This window comes from Rattus norvegicus, chromosome 15, assembly GCF_036323735.1.
Source record: "Rattus norvegicus strain BN/NHsdMcwi chromosome 15, GRCr8, whole genome shotgun sequence".
Taxonomy (NCBI): Eukaryota; Metazoa; Chordata; class Mammalia; order Rodentia; family Muridae; genus Rattus; species Rattus norvegicus.
Genome location: NC_086033.1, coordinates 31,058,906 through 31,080,747, shown reverse-complemented (window position 1 = coordinate 31,080,747; position 21,842 = coordinate 31,058,906). Strand labels below are relative to the sequence as shown.

General features: G+C 40.7%; 1 gene segment (V, D, J or C); it reads right to left on the bottom strand.

Annotated features, from left to right (window-relative positions):
• Positions 1 to 899: 899 nt before the first annotated feature.
• On the bottom strand, positions 900 to 1,715 carry LOC134478846 (T cell receptor alpha variable 9-2-like). The segment is given in 2 exon segments: positions 900 to 1,468; positions 1,587 to 1,715. Coding segments are annotated over 2 exon segments (408 nt in total).
• Positions 1,716 to 21,842: the final 20,127 nt, after the last annotated feature.

Below are 21,842 nucleotides of genomic sequence, written 5' to 3'. Positions count from 1 at the left end.
TTTTGCATTAAAATATTAAAATAATTAAACATTTTAAATGTCACCTATGAATAAATCCTCTGAATTTTTATTCAGTTAATTGAGTTTTTCACCTCTAGCTTCAGTTCAGCCTTTTAAAAACTATGTTCGTAATCGAAATAAAATTACCCACTTTACCCTCCTTCGCATCTTTTAAGCTTCTCAGAGTTACCATCTCTCAAACCCTCCTACCCTTAATTCTCAAATTGATAACACTTTCTTTTATTATTATTGTTACAAGCATGTAGTGTGTGAGTGAGTGTGTGTGTGTGTAGGTGTGTGTGTGTGTGTGTGTGTACAAGCATTCATGCACACAAATATATATAAATAAAATCTACTGAGTCCATATTGCTTTCTGAATGGCTTGAGAAATGACTGCTCAATCTGTTAATCAATAAGAGTCTCATCCCTGGGAGTGTCTAATTCTCCTCTTCCAGTTTTTGTATATTAAAGCAGGTGTGTGTGTGTGTGTGTGTGTGTGTGTGTGCGCGCGCATGTGCGCGCGCGCGCGTGCACGCGCAATGATAACATATAAATGAGACCACACTTTTGAGGGAGCAAGGGGACGCTCATGGGAGGGGTTGGGGGACGGAAAGGAAGCAGGAGTGCTGTGATTATATTTACTTTAAAAAAAGAAAATGAATGGCTTGGCTCAGCTGCCCCTGAGGTGCTCAGTCCTTCAGAAGAATCTAAGGCCTTGTTGAGGTGAAGCCTTCACTTCATCCTGGGACCTCTGCCGCCATACTTTTCGAAGACGATACGCAGAAGCCCCCTTTCCTGGCACACCCTGTTCCCTGAAAATACAAAATACAGCTAGTCCTACCAGAGCTGTGGAAAGAAAATGTGGAGGACAGACTTCATCTACTATGAAGAGCAGGCAGACCACTTCCTTATTCACAGAGCTTTACTGTGAGGCTCCTTTCCCTCTGCACAAGGTATTTTTGCATTGGATTTTGGTTTAGTCCCAGTCAAGACGAGGGTGAAAGAGTCTACTTCTTGTTCTTTCTCTTGAGGCTACTCGTGTAATTTTTGTGCCAACCAGAGAAACCGAGAGGCACACAGCACAAAGAGGAACCAGATCAATCCCAGAGGCTCAGCGGTTAGGCCTCTGCTTCTCAGAGTTTGTGCTCAGCTCCCTCTGTGGTTTCTGCCACTGTGTCATTCAGAGCACAGTAGTACACGGCCGAGTCCGACGCTTGCACTGAGGCTTTCTGCAAGTGGAAGGACGTGGTTTCTTTATCATACGTAGCTTCGAAACCTCTGCTGCTTCCCTTCTCGTTGGCCTTTGAGGCTCTAAAGAGGAGCTGTAGACCTTCTCCGGGATACTGCACATACCAGAACAGAGCCGGGTACCCTGCGGCTGAATAGTTGCAGTGTATAGTAAGAATGTCCTTTTCTGAGAGGACCACTTGACCTTGCGTCTGAGTTACTGAGTCTCCATGGGCCCTTGCTGGGGAAGGAAATGGAAACCAGCTATGAATGTCATTAAAGACAAAGCTCTTGGATGAAGTTAGGGCTCGAGATTTTTCAGATATAAAAAGGTGACGGTTTCAAGTCACGTTACTTACTGAGGATGAGGAGCATCACAGCCAGGAGGCCCTGAGAAGAGTCCATCTTTAGAGCTACCTCGACAATGTTCATGATCCTTAGATGTTGAAAACACAGAGAGAAGCGATTAGTCTAAACTTAAATTCATACAGGAAATGCTGTAGTGTTGGGATGCTCCGCCCTCTGGTGGCCAGAGAATAAAGAAAGTTAAATGGAGCAATATTTGCTAAAAGACGCAAGGAACTCTGAGAGTTGAGAGATCTCCTGTACTTCAAAGGTCATGTTTTCTCTCTTCTAAGAGAATGGCAATTTTACGGAATTTTTAATTTAAGTTATCCAGGAGAGAAACCACACTCCATAAAAAATACTCAATATTTCTAAATTTCAGGAAAATGGAAGGAGCACAAGTTATTGAATTCCATGGAGTGGCCTGAATTTTTGGAAAAGGTTCCCCTTCTCCATTGAAACTTTTCTTCCTAACATGAACAAGCCGGTTTACGTGAACTATGTCTGCAGAACAGACTTGACTTTCTGCCTTCACCTGCACTGGGCTTCTCTCGGTGTTTACATTAAGTTCCTACTATATATTTAAAATATAAATCTCTTTCCTTGCTTCTACTAAGATAATTCTGAGATGAAATGTAATAACAGTAGACATTCTTCTAGTTTCCTGTTACCGTGTTCATAACTATTTGCATAAAATTGTTTAGACGCCATGTGTGGTCATTGTTTTAATTCTTTTATGGGTCATTCTATGTCCTAAAACAGAACCAAATAACAAAATCTACGGCCACTTTTTTTATGCACCGCTTACATTTTTTCTTCTATAAGAAAAACCTACATCCTGAGGTATGCCAGTAGCTTAAGATAATTACAACCTCTCTGTTTCAATAGAGAAAAACACTTGAGAAGCAAGCCATGCTTCTATCCCATGACATTATCAGATATGGGAGATGGAGCTTTGATGGACTTCCTCTCTAGGATTAGGTACACAGCCCTATGGGGGAAGAGGAAACAAACGATGCAGTTTGAGGTGCCATCCTGATCTTTCTAGTTCAGATTTTATTTTGTTTTTTTTTAATTACTATTTTTGAGATTATTATTTAATCACAATATCTTCCCTTTCATTCTTCAAAACTCTCCCATGCACCCCTTCAAAACTATCCTTCAAATCCATGATCTCTTTTTTTACTATTTGTTGATGCATGCATATGAGGATATATACATACATAAATACATACATACATACATACATACATACATACATACATATATAAACACACACACACACACACACACACACACACACACACACATATATATATATGGAACACACATTCCTAAATGTGTATGAATATTTTTAGGGTGGCACTGGACAACCAAGTAGTGAGCTGCTCCCTGGGTAAAACCCAGCTCCTCTCATTCCCAGCTTTCCTCAGTTACCTATTGTAGACATCGTGTTTTTGGGCAATATATATATATATATATATATATATATATATATATATATATATATATATTCTGATATTAGAGGAGACATGATGCTTCAGCAAACTCCTCGTCTTCTGGATTTTACAATCATTCTGCCTCCTCTTCTGCAATGTTCCTGGGTATTCTGTAGACATATCCACTGGAACTGGGCTCTATAGCTCTTCATTTTGATTGGCAGTGGTATTCTTCAGTGGTCTTTTTTTTTTTATTAACTTGAGTATTTCTTACATACATTTCAAGTGTTATTCCCTTTCCCGATTTCCGGGCAAACATCCCCCTCCCCCTCCCCTTCTTTATGGGTGTTCCCCTCCCCATCCTCCCCCCTTGCCGCCCTCCCCCCAACAATCTAGTTCGCTGGGGGTTCAGTCTTAGCATGACCCAGGGCTTCCCCTTCCACTGGTGCTCTTACTAGGATATTCATTGCTACCTATGAGGTCAGAGTCCAGGGTCAGTCCATGTATAGTCTTTAGGTAGTGGCTTACTCCCTGGAAGCTCTGGTTGGTTGGCATTGTTGTACATATGGGGTCTCGAACCCCTTCAAGCTCTTCCAGTTCTTTCTCTGATTCCTTCAACGGGGGTCCTATTCTCAATTCAGTGGTTTGCTGCTGGCATACGCCTCTGTGTTTGCTGTATTCTTGCTGTGTCTCTCGGGAGAGATCTACATCCGGCTCCTGTCTGCCTGCACTTCTTTGCTTCCTCCATCTTGTCTAATTGGATGGCTGTATATGCATGGGCCACATGTGGGGCAGGCTCTGAATGGGTGTTCCTTCTGTGTCTGTTTTAATCTTTGCCTCTCTATTCCCTGCCAAGGGTATTCTTGTTCCCCTTTTAAAGAAGGAGTGAAGCATTCACAGTTTGATCATCCGTCTTGAGTTTCATTTGTTCTAGAGAACTGGTCTTTATTGCAAAAAGACATTTCCTTGATAGGGGTAAGCACTTAAGGAAATTTCAACATCCGTAGTCATCAGGGAAATGCAAATCAAAATGACTCTGAGATTCTGTCTTACACCTGTCAGAATGGCTGAGATCAAAACCTCAAGTGATAGCACACACTGGCCTGCTGGGAGAGTCCTCAGAAAGAGGAAACTCCTCCATTGCTGGTGGGAGTGCAAACTAGTAAACCACTTTGGAAATAAATTTGGAAGTTTCTCAGAAAATTGAGGATAGCTTTACCTCAAGACCCTGCTGCACCATCCCTGGTCATCTATCCAGAAGATGCTCCACCATAGCCAAGGACATTTGCTCAACTATGTTTGTAACAGTTTTATTTATAACAGCCAGGAATTGGAAACCATTTAGATTTCCCTCATCCAAAGAATGGATAAAGAAAATATGTTACCTTTTCACCGTGGATTATTACTCAGCTATTAAAAACAAAGGCATTGTACAATTTGCAGGCAAATGGATGGTTCTAGAAAATATCATCCTGAGTGAGATAACTGAAACCCAGAAAACACTCATGGTATGTACTCACTTCTATGGATATTAGTCAAAAATTACAGGATACCCAAGGTATAACCGACACACCCAAAGCAGCTAAATAACAAGGAGAGTCCAAGGTGGATGCCAGAATCTCACATAGAAGGGAAATACAATAGAGAAGGGGGAGTGGGTGGATAGAGGGGACTGGGTTGAGGATATGTTGGGGAGGTGGAGTGAGAGGGCTGGGAGAAGAAGGGAAATCAGTGTAAGGGGAGAGGCTATCTCTGGGATGAGTCAGAGATGAGTAGTGGGATGGAGAGGCTCTTAGGAGTTTATGGGGGTGACCTTAGCTGAGTCTCCCAGCAGCAGAGGAAATAGACCCTGATGTGGCCACCTCATGTAATCAGATTACTTGTATCCTGATAGTCCCCTTTATCCTCCTTCATTTTCTCCTGTGTTCACATCCCCTCTCCCTAAAGAGCCCCTGTTTTTCCCATTTCTTCGATCACATAATTTGTCCCCCGCTGTTGTTCTGTAACCTCGTAACTTGGAAATGGTCCTATTTACTTCCCTGGTTTCTGTAGTTACCCCGTGGACTCAGCACTGAAGGTTTGGAGCTGGAACATAAAAATAAAAGAGGATGCGATGTTTGCCTTTCTGGGTCTAGATTACCTCACCCACTATGGTCTTTTCTAGATCCATCTATTTAGCTGCAGAGTTCCTGACTTCATTTTCCTTCACAGAGGAAAAGCACCCCATAGTATTTCTGCAGCACATGATCATCCTCTGTTCATCAGCCATACCATGTTTACATTGTTTTCTCTCTGTACGTATGGTGAATCAAGTTACAGTGAGCACGACAGAGCAAGTGTCTGTGAAGTAGTGTGTCCAGTCCTATGGGCACATGCTAAGGTGAAGTATGGCTGGGTCAGATGAGGTATTAATTTTTAGCATTTGATAAGTATCCACACTACTTTTAATAATAGCTACATCAATTTGCAATCGTATCCATAGTGAACAAGGTTTGCGTTTTTTTTTTCTGTACCCCCACCAACATTTGTTTTCTATTGTTTCATGGATATTTGTGGAAATCTCAAAGTTGCTCTGATTTCATTTCTCTAATTTCTAGGAACGATTCACATTTTTTTTGGATATTTTAGTCTTTTTTGGTTTGTTTGTTTTGAGAGTTCCCTATTCCCTTCCCAGGTCCAGTTTTGAATGTGTCTTTTTTGTTTTGTTTTGTTTCATAAACTCCCACTTTCAATTGTTGGCTTTAGTTCTTGGACCCATGGAGTCTTAGCAGAAGGTCCTTTCCCCTACATCATGTTGGGCACTGCCTATGTTTTCATTGAGCAGTTTCAATGTTTTGTGTTTTCCATTCAGACCTTTGGTTTTACATTTGTAACTATTTTTGTGCCAGGTGATAGGTATGGGTCTATTTTCATCCTTCTGTATATGAACGTCCAGTTTTACCAGCATCATTTGTTGAATATGCTTTTTTCCCTCCAGCAAATGTTTTATGGCATCTTTGTCAAATGTTAAGTGGTTAAAGTTACATACATATTCCCATGTAGGCCTTCAATTTTGTTCCATTAGTCTACATAATCTGTTTTTATGACAGTACCATTTTGTGTTTATTACTATGGCTCTGTAACATATCTTGATTTGAAATTATAATTTTTCACCAGCATTGTTCCTTTTGCTCATGATTGCTTTATATATCCAATTGTTTTGTGATTTTTTTAATATGAATCCAAGGGTAGATTTTTATTTTTCTGTTTAGAATAAGATGGGAATATTGATTGGGATTGCCCTGAATCTCTAAAGAGCTTTTGGTATAATAGTCGCTATTACAATGTTAATTTTACCAATCCATGAGTGTGTGATCTTTCTACTTTCCAATGATTCTTTCTATCTCCTTTTCAGAGGCTTAAAGTTTCCTTTGTGGGGTTCCTTCACTTCCACAGTTAAGTTTATTCATAGATACTTTATTTTCTTTGAAGTTACTGAGAATGAGAATGTGTCCATGAACTCCTCTGTATGTTTCTCAGTGAGGTATAGAAATCTGATTTTCACAAATTGATTTTGAATACTGCCATATTGTTGAATTATGGTTTTGAAGAGGAAAGGGTTTATTTGGCTTACACTTACACATCACTGTTCTTCATCAAAGGAAGTCACGACAGTAGTTCAAGCAGGACAAAACCCTGGAGGCAGATTGTGAGAGTGCTACTCCACCTGCTCTCACCCATTCCCTCCTCACTGCTCTAGCATCCCCTTGCACTGAGGTATCAAGCTTCCACCACCGGACTAAGGGCCTCCCCTGCCATTGATAAGACAAGCCCTTCTACATACATAGTTGGAGCCATGTGTCCCCTCCATGTGTACTCTTTGGTTGGTGGTTTAGTCCGTGGGAGCTCTGGCGGGGGAGGGGGGCGGTCATCTGGTTAATTGATATTGTTGTTCTTCCAAACTCCTTCAGCTCCTTCAGTCCTTCCCTTAACCCCCTAATTGGGGTTCCAGAGCTCACTCAGTCAGATGGTTGCCTGTGAGTATTTGCATTTGTATTGGCCAGGTGCTGGCAGAGCTTCTCAGGGGATGACTATTCCAGACTCCTTTCAGCAAGCACTTCTTGGCATCAGCAATAATGTATGGGTTTGGTGTCTGCGGGTGGGGATGGATCCCTAGGTGGGGCAACCTTTGATGGCCTTTCCTTCAGTCCCTGCTCCATTTTATTTGTCCCTGTATTTCCTTTAGATAGGAACAATTGTGGCTTAAAATTTTTGAGATGGGTGGGTGGTCCCATCCCTCAACTGGGGGCTGTGCCCATCTACTGGAGGTGGTCTCTACAGGTTCTATCTCCCCTTTGTTGGGTATTTTGGCTAAAGTCATCCCTGTTGAGTCCTGGGAACCTCTCGCTTCCCTGGAGTCTGGGACTTTCTAGTTCCAGCTTCCCATCCCCAACTGCTACATATTTCTGTTCGGTTTCCTGACCTTAGTACTGTTCTCCTGTCTCCTCCCATAGCTGATCCTGCTCCTCCCCCTCCTCTCCCCCCCCCCCAGGCCCCTTCCTCCCTCTACCTCTTATGATTATTTTTCCCCCTTCTAAGTAGGATTGAAGCATCCACACTTTGGTCTTCTTTCTTCTTAAGCTCCATATGATCTTTGAGTTGAATCATGGATATTCTGAGCTTTTGGGCTAATATCCACTTATCAGTGAGTGCCTACCATGTGTGTTCTGTTGTGACTGGGTTACTTCACTCAGAATGATGTTTTCTAGTTCCATCCATTTGCCTATGAATTTCATGAAGTCATTGTTTTTAATAGCTGTTGAATTTTTAAATAACTTCTAGAAATTTTCTGATAAAATTTGGAGATCTCTATAGTATCCTATCATTTGCAAATAGGGATAGTTTGACTTCTTCCTTTTCTATTTGCGTCCTTAATTTCCTTCTCTTGGTTTATTGCGTTAACTAGTGCTTCAAGCGCACTGTTGACAAGGAATAGGGCTGGTGAACATCCCTGTTTCATTTCTGACTTTGGCAGGATTGGTTCAAGCTTTTCTTTATTTAGCACAGTGGTTCTCAACCTTCTTACTGTGGCGACTCATTAATACAGTTTCTCATATTGTGATGACCCACCAATCATTAAATCATAAACTTATTTCATTGCTACTCATAAGTGTAATTTTGCTACTGTCATGTATCATAATGTAAGTATCTGTATTTTCTGATGATTTTTGGTGACTCCTGTGGAAAGGTTGTTTGATTCCCTAGATGAGATTTAGGATGCTTATTTAGGATGATGTTAGCTCAGGGCTTCTCCTGTGTAGCTTTTATGTTGGGGTATGTTTCTTCTAGCCCTATATTCTCTAGGACTTTATCAAAAAGGCATCTTAGATTTTGTCAAAGGTCTTTTCTGAATCTTCTGTAATGATGATGATGATGTGACTTTTGTTTTTAAGTCCATTTATGTGCTTTATTACATTAATTGTCTTGTGCATTTTGAACCATTTCTGCATTTCAGGGATAAAGCCGTTGTGGTTGTGGTATATAATCTTTTTGATGTATGCCTGTTTTCTCCTCACAGCTACTTTATTGTGTATTTTAGAGTCTATGTTCACCGGGGATATTGTCTTATAGTTTTATTTTTTGTTGTTGTATCTGCCTGGTTGGAGTATAATGACAGTGGCTTCAGAGGACTTTGGGAATGCCCCTCTTTCTATTTTCTTTAATTGTTTAATCAAGACTGTAGATTTTCTTTGAATATCTGGTGGAATTCTGCTATCAATATATCTGGTCCAGGAATTTTTTTTAAGGTTGGAGCCTTTTATTTCTACTCAAATTTCTCATTTGCTATGGGTCTGTTTATGTTGTTGGTTTCTTCTTGGTTAATTTTGATGATTTGGCTGAATCTAGAAATTCATGCATTTCTTTTATGTTTTCCAGCTCTACAGAGTAAGCATTTCCCTTAAATTGTTCTGGATTTCTTTGGTGTCTGTTGTATTGTTTTCCTGTTCACTTCTGAGTCTGATAATTTGAGTCACCTCTTTCTGTTATTTCGTTGGGCCAAAGATCTGCCAATCTTGTTACTCTTCTTAAAACAAACAAACAAACAAACAAACAAACAAAAACATCCGTGAGATTCATTGATTTTTTTTGTATGCTTGCTTTTGCTTGTCCTTGCCAAATTTTTGAGTTGCATCACTCAGCCATTTATTTGTGCTTTAATTCTTTTAAGGTAGGTACTCAGAGCCATAAAACTCACAGTTGTTTTCAATGTGTGCCAAAGGGTTTTGTTGTATTATGTTTTCACTTTCATTTAATTCCAGGAATACTTTTATTTGTCTCTTGATTTCATCTTTGACTCCTTCATCATTTAGTAATGAATTGTTTAATCTCCATGAGTCTGTGTATTGCTAAAGAAGTTTTTATTTTGTCAGGTTTTTTAAGGTGGAAATGGCTGCTTGCTTCCATGCCCGTGTGACTATAATACTTTTGCCCATCGTTTACTCTAAGGTGGTGCCTAACTTTAAACTAAGACGTCTCTCTTGCTGGCAGCAGATAGATGGATCTTGTCTCTTCATCCATTTAGTCACACAGTGGATTTTGAGTGAATAACTGAGCCTTTTGATATGTAAAGTTATTGCTGAAATGTGTGCGTTAGATGTGGTCATGATGTTGTTGATGTTGTGTTCTCAGAGGTATTGTATGTTTTCATATTTATGGCTTTATATTTCTGTCCAAAGCCTCTCTTGTATCCCCATTTCTCTCTTCAGCTCCAAAATAACACTTCTCATATTTTCTTTAGGTTTGCTTTATTAGATATACAATCTTTCTTGTTTCTTCAATCAATCATGACAGATAGGTTTGCTGCATTTTACTATTTTAGAATGGTTATTACAGTCTTTTGGGATTTGGAATGCATTGCTCCAGGGTCTTCTGGCTTTCCAATTTTCATTTTGAAATAAACTCTCATTATAATAGGCTTTCCCTTATTTGGGACTTGTGTGTTTTCTCCTTCAGTTTTCAATGACAATTTCTTCTCTAGATATACTTAGTATTTTCACTGTGATATGACATGGGACATTACCATTTTTGGTTTTGTCTATTCAGTGTTCTGTGCGCTGCTATATAAATCATTAGGTGTTTTATTTTCTATTTCTGTGAAGACTGCTGTGGGGTTTTGATTGGGACTGCACTGAATCTTTAATTACTTTTAGTGCAATGGTAATTTTTCCAATATTAACCCTACTAATCAAAGAGCATTAAGAGGATTTTCCACTTTCTAGTGTCTTCCTCTGATTCTGCAGGGATTTATAATTTTTCTTTAAGAAGAATTTGACTTCCTTAGTTAGGCTTATTCATAGACATTTTATTGAAACTACAGTGAGTGGGAATGTGTGCATGATCTTAATCTCAGCATATTTGTTGTTGGTATGCAGAAAGGCAACTGATGTTTATAAGTAGATTTTTTTTTATTAACTTGAGTACTTCTTATTTACATTTCAAGTGTTATTCCTTTTCCCGGTTTACGGGCCAATATCCCCTCCCCCTACCCTTCTTTTTGGGTGTTCCCCTCCCGATCCTCCCCCCATTGCTGCCCTCCCCCCAACAATCATGTTCACTGGGGGTTCAGTCTTAGCAGGACCCAGGGCTTCCCCTTACACTGGTGATCTTACTAGGATATTCATTGCTACCTATGAGGTCAGAGGCCAAGGTCAGTCCATGTATAGTCTTTAGGTAGTGGCTTAGTCCCTGGAAGCTCTGGTTGCTTGGCATTGTTGTTCATATGGGGTCTCGAGCCCCTTAAAGCTTTCCATTTCTTTCTCTGATTCCTTCAACGGGGGTCCTGTTCTCAGTTCAGTGGTTTGCTGCTGGCATTCGCCTCTGTATTTGCTGTATTCTGGCTGTGTCTCTCAGGAGAGATCTACATCTGGCTCCTGTCTGCCTGCACTTCTTTGCTTCCTCCATCTTGTCTAATTGGGTGGCTGTATATGTAAGGGCCACATGTGGTGCAGGCTCTGAATGAGTGTTCCTTCTGCCTCTGTTTTAATCTTTGCCTCTCTATTCCCTGCCAAGGGTATTCTTGTTCCCCTTTTAAAGAAGGAGTGAAGCATTCACATTTTGATCATCCATCTTGAGTTTCATGTGTTCTAGGCATCTAGGGTAATACAAACATTTGGGCTAATAGCCACTTATCAATGAGTGCATACCATGTGTGTTTTTCTGTGATTGGGTTACCTCACTCAGGACGATATTTTCCAGTTCCAACCATCTGCATACGAATTTCATAAAGTCATTGTTTTTGATAGCTGAGTAATATTCCATTGTGTAGATGTACCATGGTTTCTGTATCCATTCCTCTGTTGAAGGGCATCTGGATTCTTTCCAGCTTCTGGCTACTATAAATAAGGCTGCTATTAACATAGTGGAGCACGTGTCTCTTTTATATGTTGGGGCATCTTTTGTGTATATGCCCAAGAGAGGTATAGCTGGATCCTCAGCTAGTTCAATGTCCAATTTTCTGAGGAACCTCCAGACTGATTTCCAGAATGGTTGTACCAGTCTGCAATTCCACCAACAATGGAGAAGTGTTCCTCTTTCTCCACATCTGCTGTCACCTGAGTTTTTGATCTTAGCCATTCTCACTGGTGTGAGGTAAAATCTCAGGGTTGTTTTGATTTGCATTTCCCTTATGACTAAAGATGTTGAACATTTCTTTAGGTGTATCTCAGCCATTCGGCATTCCTCAGCTGTGAATTCCTTTTTTAGCTCTGAACCCCATTTTTTAATAGGGTTATTTGTCTCCCTGCGGTCTAACTTCTTGAGTTCTTTGTATATTTTGGATATAAGGCCTCTATCTGTTGTAGGATTGCTGAAGATCTTTTCCCAATCTGTTGGTTGCCGTTTTGTCCTAACAGCAGTGTCCTTTGCCTTACAAAAGCTTTGCAGTTTTATGAGATCCCATAGGTCGATTCTTGATCTTAGAGCATAAGCCATTGGTGTTTTGTTCAGGAAATTTTCTCCAGTGCCCATGTGTTTGAGATGCTTCCCCACTTTTTCTTCTATTAGTTTCAGTGTATCTGGTTAGATGTGGAGGTCCTTGATCCACTTGGACTTAAGCTTTGTACAGGGTGATAAGCATGGATCAATCTGCATTCTTCTACATGTTGACCTCCAGTGAACCAGCACCATTTGCTATCTTTTTTCCATTGGATGGTTTTGGCTCCTTTGTCAAAACTCAAGTGACCATAGGTGTGTGGGTTCATTTCTGGGTCTTCAATTCTATTCCACTGGTCTATCTGTCTGTCTCTGTACCAATACCATGCAGTTTTTATCACTATTGCTCTGTAATACTGCTTGAGTTCAGGGATAATGATTCCCCTAGAAGTCCTTTTATTGTTGAGGATAGTTTTAGCTATCCTGGGTTTTTTGTTATTCCAGATGAATTTGCAAATTGTTCTGTCTAACTCTTTGAAGAATTGCATTGGTATTTTGATGGGGATTGCATTGAATCTGTAGATCACTTTTGGTAAAATGGCCATTTTTAGTATATTAATCCTGCCAATCCATGAGCATGGGAGATCTTTCCATCTTCTGAGGTCTTCTTCAATTACTTTCTTCAGAGTCTTGAAGTTTTATTGTACAGATCTTTTACTTGCTTGGTTAAAGTCACACTGAGGTACTTTATATTATTTGGGACTATTATGAAGGGTGTCGTTTCCCTCAATTCTTTCTCAGCTTGTTTCTCTTTTGTGTAGAGGAAGGCTACTGATTTGTTTGAGTTAATTTTATACCCAGCCAATTTGCTGAAGTTGTTTATCAGCTTTAGTAGTTCTCTGGTGAAACTTTTGGGATCACTTAAATATACTATCATATCCTCTGCAAATAGTGATATTTTGACTTCTTTTCCGATCTGTATCCCCTTGATCTCCTTTTGTTGTCTGATTGGTCTGGCTAGAACTTCAAGAACTATATTGAATAAGTAGAGAGAGAGAATGGGCAGCCTTGTCTAGTTCCTGATTTTAGTGGGATTGCTTCAAGTTTCTCTCTATTTAGTTTAATGTTAGCAACTGGTTTGCTGTATATGGCTTTTACTATGTTTAGGTATGGGCCTTGAATTCCTATTTTTTCCAGGACTTTTATCATGAAGGGGTGTTGAAGTTTGTCAAATGCTTTCTCAGCATCTAATGAAATGATCCTGTGGTTTTGTTCTTTCAGTTTGTTTATATAATGGATCACGTTGATGGTTTTCTGTATATTAAACCATCCCTGCATTCCTGGGATGAAGCCTACTTGACCATGGAGGATGATTGTTTTGATATGCTCTTGGATTCGGTTTGCCAGAATTTTATTGAGTATTTTTACATTGATATTCATAAGGGAAATTGGTCTGAAGTTCTCTTTCTTTGTTGGGTCTTTGTGTGGTTTAGGTGTAAGTGTAATCGTGGCTTCCTAGAAGGAATTCGGTAGTGCTCCATCTGTTTCAATTTTGTGAAATAGTTTGGATAGTATTGGTATGAGGTCTTCTATGAAGGTCTGATAGAATTCTGCACTAAACCCGTCTGGACCTGAGAAATTTTTGGTTGGGAGACCTTTAATGACTGATTCTATTTCGTTAGGAATTATGGGGTTGTTTAAATGGTTTATCTGTTACTGATTTAACTTTGGTACCTGGTATCTGTCTAGCAAATTGTCCATTTCCTGCAGTCAAGTTTTGTTGAATATAGGCTTTTATAGTAGGATCTGATGATTTTTTGAATTTCCTCTGAATCTGTAGTTATGCCCCCCTTTTCATTTCTGATTTTGTTTATTTGTACACTCTCTGTGTCCTCTCCTTAGTCTGGCTAAGGGTTTACCTATCTTGTTGATTTTCTCAAAGAACCAACTTTTGGTTCTGTTGCTTTTTTCTATGGTTGTTTTTGTTTCTACTTGATTGATTTCAGCTCTGAGTTTGATTATTTCCTGCCTTCTACTCCTCCTGGGTGTATTTGCTTCTTTTTGTTCTAGAGTTTTAGGTGTGCTGTCAAGCTGGTGACATATGCTCTCTCCTGTTTCTTTCTGCAGGCACTCAGAGCTATGAGTTTTTCTCTTAGCACAGCTTTCATTGTGTCCCATAAGTTTGGGTATGTTGTACCTTCATTTTCATTAAATTCTAAGAAGTCTTTAATTTCTTTCTTTGTTTCTTCCTGGACCAGATTATCATTGAGTAGAGCATTGTTCAATTTCCACGTATATGTGGGCATTCTTCCCTTATTGTTATTGAAGACCAGCTTTAGCCCGTGGTGGTCTGATAGGACGCATGGGATTATTTCTATCTTTCTGTATCTGTTGAGGCCCATTTTTTGACCAATTATATGGTCAATTTTGGAGAAAGTACCATGAGGAGCTGAGAAGAATGTATATCCTTTTGCTTTAGGATAGAATGTTCTATAAATATCTGTTAAGTCCACTTGGTTCATGACTTCTCTTAGTCTGTCTATGTCTCTGTTTAATTTCTGTTTCCATGATCTGTCCATTGATGAGAGTGGGGTGTTGAAATCTCCTACTATTATTGTGTGAGGTGCAATGTGTGTTTTGAGCTTTACTAAGGTTTCTTTTACGTATGTAGGTGCCCTTGTATTTGGGGCATAGATATTTAGGATTGAGAGTTCATCTTGGTGGATTTTTCTTTTGATGAATATGAAGTGTCCTTCCTTATCTTTTTTGATGACTTTTAGTTGAGAATTGATTTTATTCGATATTAGAATGGCTACTCCAGCTTGCTTCTTCAGACCATTTGCTTGGAAAGTTTTTTTCCAGCCTTCCATTCTGAGGTAGTGTTTGTCTTTGTCTCTGAGGTTTGTTTCCTGTAGGCAGCAGAATGCAGGGTCTTCATTCCGTATCCAGTTTGTTAATCTATGTCTTTTTATTGGGGAGTTGAGACCATTGATGTTGAGAGATATTAAGGAATAGTGATTATTGCTTCCTTTTATATTCATATTTGGATGTGAGGTTATGTTTGTGTGCTTTTCTTCTCTTTGTTTTGTTGCCAAAACGATTAGTTTCTTGCTTTTTCTAGGGTATAGCTTGCCTCCTTATGTTGGGCTTTACCATTTATTTTCCTTTGTAGTGCTGGATTTGTAGAAAGATATTGTGTAAATTTGGTTTTGTCATGGAATATCTTGGTTTCTCCATCTATGTTAATTGAGAGTTTTGCAGGATACAGTAACCTAGGCTGGCATTTGTGTTCTCTTAGGGTCTGCATGACATCTGTCCAGGATCTTCTGGCTTTCATAGTCTCTGGCGAAAATCTGGTGTGATTCTGGTAAGTCTTCCTTTATATGTTACTTGACCTTTTTCCCTTACTGCTTTTAATACTCTTTCTTTATTTTGTGCATTTGGTGTTTTGACTATTATGTGACAGGAGGAGTTTCCTTTCTGGTCCAATCTATTTGGAGTTCTGTAGGCTTCTTGTATGCTTATGGGTATCTCTTTCTTTAGGTTAGGGAAGTTGTCTTCTATGATTTTGTTGAAGATATTTACTGGTCCTTTGAGCTGGGAGTCTTCACTCTCTTCTATACCTATTATCCTTAGGTTTGATCTTCTCATTTAGTCCTGAATTCTGTATGTTTTGAACCAGTAGCTTTTTCCGTTTTATATTATCTTTGACAGTTATGTCAATGATTTCTATGGAATCTTCTGCTTCTGAGATTCTCTCTTCTATCTCTTGTATTCTGTTGGTGATGCTTGTATCTACAGCTCCTTGTCTCTTCTTTTGGTATTCTATATCCAGGGTTGTTTCCCTGTGTTCTTTCTTCATTGCTTCTCTTTCCATTTTTATTTCCTTCAACTATATGATTGTGTTTTCCTGGAATTCTTTCAGGGATTTTTGTGATTCCTCTCTATAGGTTTCTACTTGTTTATTTATGTCTTCCTGCATTTCTCTAAGGGAGTTCTTCATGTCTTTCTTGAAGTCCTCCAGCATCATGATCAAATATGATTTTGAATCTAGATCTTGCTTTTCTGGTGTGTTTGGATATTCAATGTTTGCTTTGGTGGGCAAATTGGGCTCCAATGATCCCATGTAGTCTTGGTTTCTGTTGCTTGGGTTACTGCACTTGTCTCTCACTATCAGATTATCTCTGGTGTTAGTTCGTTCTGCTGTTTCTGACAGTGGCTAGACTGTCCTATAGGCCTGTGTGTCAGGAGTACTGTTGACCTGTTTTCCTGTTTTCTTTCAGCCAGTTATGGGAACAGAGTGTTCTGCTTTCGGACGTGTAGTTTTTCCTGTCTACAGGTCTTCAGCTGTTCCTGTGGGTCTGTGTCCTGAGTTCAACAGACAGGTCACTTGAGACAGAAAAGTTGGTCTTATCTGCGGTCCCAAGGCTCAAGTTTGCTCGTGGGGTGTTGCTTATGAGCTCTCCTTGAGGGCAGCAAACAGGAGGACCTGTGCCACCTTTTCCAGGAGCCACAGTACACCAGGGTCCCAGATGGTGTTTGCTGTTTTCCTCTGGAATCAGAAATGTGGGCAGAGTGTAGTCTCTTTTGACTTCCTAGGTGTGTCTGCCTCTCTGAAGGACTAGAGACATTGAACTAGATAGATGTTCTGTGGCAGCTTCCTGATCTCTTGTGACTGCAAAGGGCCACACCCACCCAGCTGAGCCTTTGTGTACAGGCTGCAGGTGTGTGTAGAGCACTGTGCATCCATAGCACAGAAATAAGTGCCTGAGTCTGTGGTCTGGGAGGAGGAGATGTGCAAAGAGCTACGACGTTCCGTTGTGACTGTCGTGGATGTCAGTCTTCCACTCTTCTTTGTCCCAGAAGGATTGTAAAAGAGGCTGACAAGGCTTCCCCCAGGACGTTGGAAAAACCACTGCATATTGCTCAAAGCTGTAGAAAAGTTGCACTGCAGCTCTGCTTTCTCTCCCTCCTGCAGAACCAAGGACACAGGACTCTGCTGCACTTGCTTCCCCTTCACCCCTGATTAGAAACAGAGAAAGAGACACAGATGACTGTCATTGCAGTGTCCACAGAGCCCTGAGCACACCCCTGTCCTCTGAGAAGGTGGGAGCTCTGCAGGACTCCTAAGCTGCTCCCCAAACCCTCCATGTGCTGAGCCAGATCCTCTCAGGTGCCCTGAATGCTGACAGCCAGACTCACAGCAAACCTGGGTGCACAGAAGCCCCAGCAGAGAGTGCAGCAGCCTCTTCATAGTGCTGGTGTGGCTGCTGGAGACAGAAGCAAGTAACCAACCCCTGGGCTGTGGTGTCAGGGTGGCTGTTGAAGTGTCCCCTCCTCCTGCAACTAGTCAGCTCCACCCAGGAACCCTGCCAGGCCACACCCTGTGGTGTTCCCTCCCTGACTTCAGAGCCTGAAGCTCCTCCTCCCAAACCCAGATTGGCTGAGAGTATGCATGGAGCACTGTGGAGTGGAGAGAGACCTTTTGAGATGACCCTGGGATTTCAGCTGTGTGGATGATCTTTGAGGAAAATTGTCTCAGCTCTATAACAGGAGACTAAAGAACACTAAGAAAAAAAAAAAAGAAACAACTTAAATATTTATGCCAGGAAACAGATGTATCTGAAACTGAAGAATCTTTACTGACCTATGAATTAAATAACGTGAGAAGTATTTCAATCATGGAAAGGAAAACACATCTAACTGTTTTTAATGATTTCCTATTCTTGGAATGGATGAAATATGTGTTGTGGCAAATGCGTTGTTATAAAAATATCTTACAGTCTAAGAGACTGGAACTTTCGCTAAGGCTGCTACCCTAGAGTAGACTCAGCCTGTTTATTTAACTTGCCTTTAAAGAACAGCGTAAGAACCAACCTTATTTGCTCTGGTTTCCCCTCTTGGTCAAGTTTTACAATGTATGCTAATGCACAGCTGTGATATTAAACCATGTATACTTCAATGCCCCTGACCCAGAGCAAGGCATGTGTGTATGTATGCTGTGATGATAAGTGCCTAAAATAGCAAACATACATTGAAATCAATCATAAAATAATATCTGCCAAGACTATTAAAGACAACACATAGACATCATGTAATAGTGTTCACTTGTTTGTTATCTGGACCATTTGGTATAGGTTGGAGTCAATGACATTTGTAAAATTCTTTTAAAAATTATGTAAAGTATCCCTCATTCTTTCCCCATGTGATACTTTCTGTGCTGTTCAATATAGAACAGAAGTCCTTTGTGGGAGATAGACCTTCATAGACACAGGAACAAATGAGACAACGTGCTCAGGAGACACAGGCATAACTCACACAACAGACAGACAGAGACCTGGAATGACGGAAATCACAGGGAAGGAGAAGCAAAGAATTCACAACCAGGCGTTCTCTCAAATTACACCGAAGAGAGTGCTTTTTACTTTCTTTTCCAAAGAGCAACATTGAAGCATTTTGGGTACACTGAGGCTATTACTAATGTGTTCAGACACTCACAATGCTTATTTTAATAGATATTTTAATTATAATAAGGGTTTGTGTTATGTGTGACTGTTAAATGCCCCTCCCCCCATAAGAAGAAAGCGGAATGGGGCAAACTGATGCAGGGTGCTGCATGTCAGAGGGACTGGGGACTGCGGTGGTGCGATGTTGGCGCTTGGTGACCGCCGGAAATAATGTATTGTGCATTCCTAACAGCAGAGAAGTGTGCTTTAAAGTTTTATTATAGATATAATTGATTGAGAAATGAGAATGACAATGTAAAGCAACACAAGAATTTGCTGAAAATTAGCTCACAGGCAACCTTATTCACCTCAGCCCATCACTGAGGAGGATCCTGAAGGACAATTGGGGTAGAATCTTGAGTTGGGTTAAAATGTTTCCTTCTGGAATCAGATCCCTCCTTTGCAAAATGAGAAACAATGCCAACTGTCTATCCCAGAGGAATGAAGCACTTCCCAAGATTCCACTTTCTCTGACTGCTGCCTTCAGTGATCATGTTATCTCACTGAACGTGCCTGAGGCTGGGACCCTGGTCTCCTACTCTGCAAGTCTCAGGTTGTGTCCAACTCTGCACTTGTGACTCAGGCAAGAGGAGCACTCAGCTCCCTCACTCAGGGGATCCTCAGATGGAGAGATGGTCATTCTTCCTGCATTGACCCTGAACCCTACCCTACGCCCTTGCCTGAGACAAGCCACCTTCCTGTGTGAACTTCAGGAGGGGCTGCAGATGAAGGTGAGGGTTTGCAGGAAAGGACCCTGAGGGACAAGGGATGAGCAGCTGCCCTTCAGCTGCAGAGCAGCTGCTGCACATGCACAGGTGCAGCCATCAAGCTGGGGCGCCCCTGGGCTCTGAGTCCTCCTGCAGCATCAGTGTTGTATGGGGAACTCAGTCACAGGGGGGTCTCTGTTCAGAGTGAAGCCACACCGTGTTCTTTCTGTGAAGATGGACTAAGGATGAGTAACACTGAACAGTAGGGCTACTCCGACCCTCAGGATACACAACAAGGTCACCAAAGTGAGCAAGAAGCAGCTCACTCCTTGGGAGATACGTAGGGAGGAAATAAAGACAAAACAATGGGAGAGGTAGACAGAGGGATTTTGATACCTTTTCCACAGCAACATTGATCAAACTATTAGGGAGTGTAAGTCTTGGCAATCAGCCTGTCTCTGGTGTTTGCACTATCTAATACACGTTCAGTCAAAACAATGATTTAAATTGTAGAGAAATTAGGTTTTGATATCTGTGATTCAATCTGCATAAAAAGCCCTTTCCCAGTTAGAGAGCAGTGCTCCCTAGGGGCTGAACCGAGAAATAAAATTGTATGATTTCTGTGTGTGTCTTACAACCTTTCTAGGACTGAATTTCAAAGCTTCATGATCATAAACAGAGCAAGATCTGTGCTTCCTACAGCACAAAATTTGTGACCTTTACAAAAACAAGAGTATAAAGTTATACTCTGAAAATGGACACAAACTGTTTTAGTTTGAGACAATCACAACACCCACCTTTATACATTTCAAAGGAAACTGTCAGAGAAGCCCTAAGTACTCAGAAAATCAATGCTATTTTACTGCTAAAATCTAAATGACATAGCCAAGGTGCATAGAGAGTAAACAATTAGATTAATACTGCTAGCAATAAAGGCTGCATTTCCTTTTTCTTTCCACAAGATACACGACAAATGTGTTGTCACAAGAAGAACCAGCTAGGAAGTACTGGGCCAAAATCAACATTTGTTAGACAGCTTGTTCCAGATAACTCTATTTTGATAAACTCAAAGACAAACTCATCATGTGTTAGAGGCTTAGCTGCAGATGCAAAAATCTTGCTGCCTTTCTTATGAAATGTAATCCAATTCCAGGGTGAACTCTGTCATATTCTAGGTCCTTCCTACAGTAGGAGACTACATTATGCTTGCACACCAGGGGGCAAACATTGTAAGCATCACCTTTCAATTCCAAGAAGTCACAACTTCCCTTCACTAGTCCCTCTCCCATTCAGCTCTCTCCCTCCATTTAACTCAGATAACTATTTTATTTCCCCTTCTGTGTGAGATTCTAGCATGCTCCCTTGGACTCTCCTTGTTATTTAGTTTCTTTGGGTCTGTAGATTGTAGCATGGGTATGTTGTGGTAAAAATTAAAAAGGATCATTTGCTATCAGTTCCTGTGAGCCAGATCTGCTCAATCTGGCTGCTACTCTGCAGTCTGCAAGCCACCCACTCCCAGCTGTCTCCCTTTTAGCTGCCCTCTCCTCTGGGCCCCCTAGGTGATAGTTACCACTAAACACACACACACACACACACACACACACACACACACACACACACACACACCTACACCTCATGCTGCAGTCTGTTCTAACATGGCACCATGTCAGGCAAGCCCCAGGCATTCTATAACCTAGCATGGCTCCCAGAACTGAGGCAGTTTGTCTCTCTGCCCACTAGGAACTTTGCTCACATCCCCTATAGCACAGTAAGGTCAAAGCTCTAGAAACGTGTAGTTTAAAAGTTATATTTATATATTAAATTTTCAATGTACAATGCATTCACAGAATAAATTCACTGCCAATTAATATATATATATATTATAATATATTATATATATTATAATAATAATATTATATATATATATAAACTGCACACCTAGACAAGACAAAATTGACCTAGACTACCTGGATCGAAATCCTCCTCCTCTCGATCGTCCTTCCTCGACTTTTCCCCACCTACCCTTCCTTCTTATCCAGTGATAGGCTTTGCCTTATCCTGGATCTGCCTTATTGCATAATGACATCATCCTACATGGGTGTCCTGTATCTTATGGCTGATATCCACTTATGAGTGAGTACATACATACCATGCATGTCCTTTTGGGTCTGGGTTACCTTGCTCAGGACGATATTTTCTAATTCCATCCATTTGCCTGCAAATTTCACTATATCCTTGTTTTAATAGCTGAATAGTATTCCATTGTGTAAATGTACCACATTTTCTTTATTCATTCTTTGGTTGAGGGACATCTGAGCTGTTTCCAATCTCTGGCTTTTGCATATAAAGCTGCTGTGAACATAGTGGAGCAAGTTCCTTGCCTGGCCTCAGTGGAGACATTGTGCCCAGACTTGATGTGCCAGGATGGGGTGTAAAGTGAATAAATAGATTAATGGAGAAAAAAAGAACTCATTCTAAGCCTTAACAGGTGCCATTTCATTCAGTGGGGCAAATTTGTGCCAAAGGAAGAACACAAAGGACAGAATCCTCTTCAGACAGATCGGAGTGAGGTAGCCGCGATGAGTGAGAGCAGAGAAAAAATATTGGAAGCAGGAAGGGAGTACACACTCCAACTGGAAACTGCTTGCAAATATGTCATGACTTTGAGTTAAGAAACCAGCCAGGAAGTCAGTCAGAATGTAAAACAG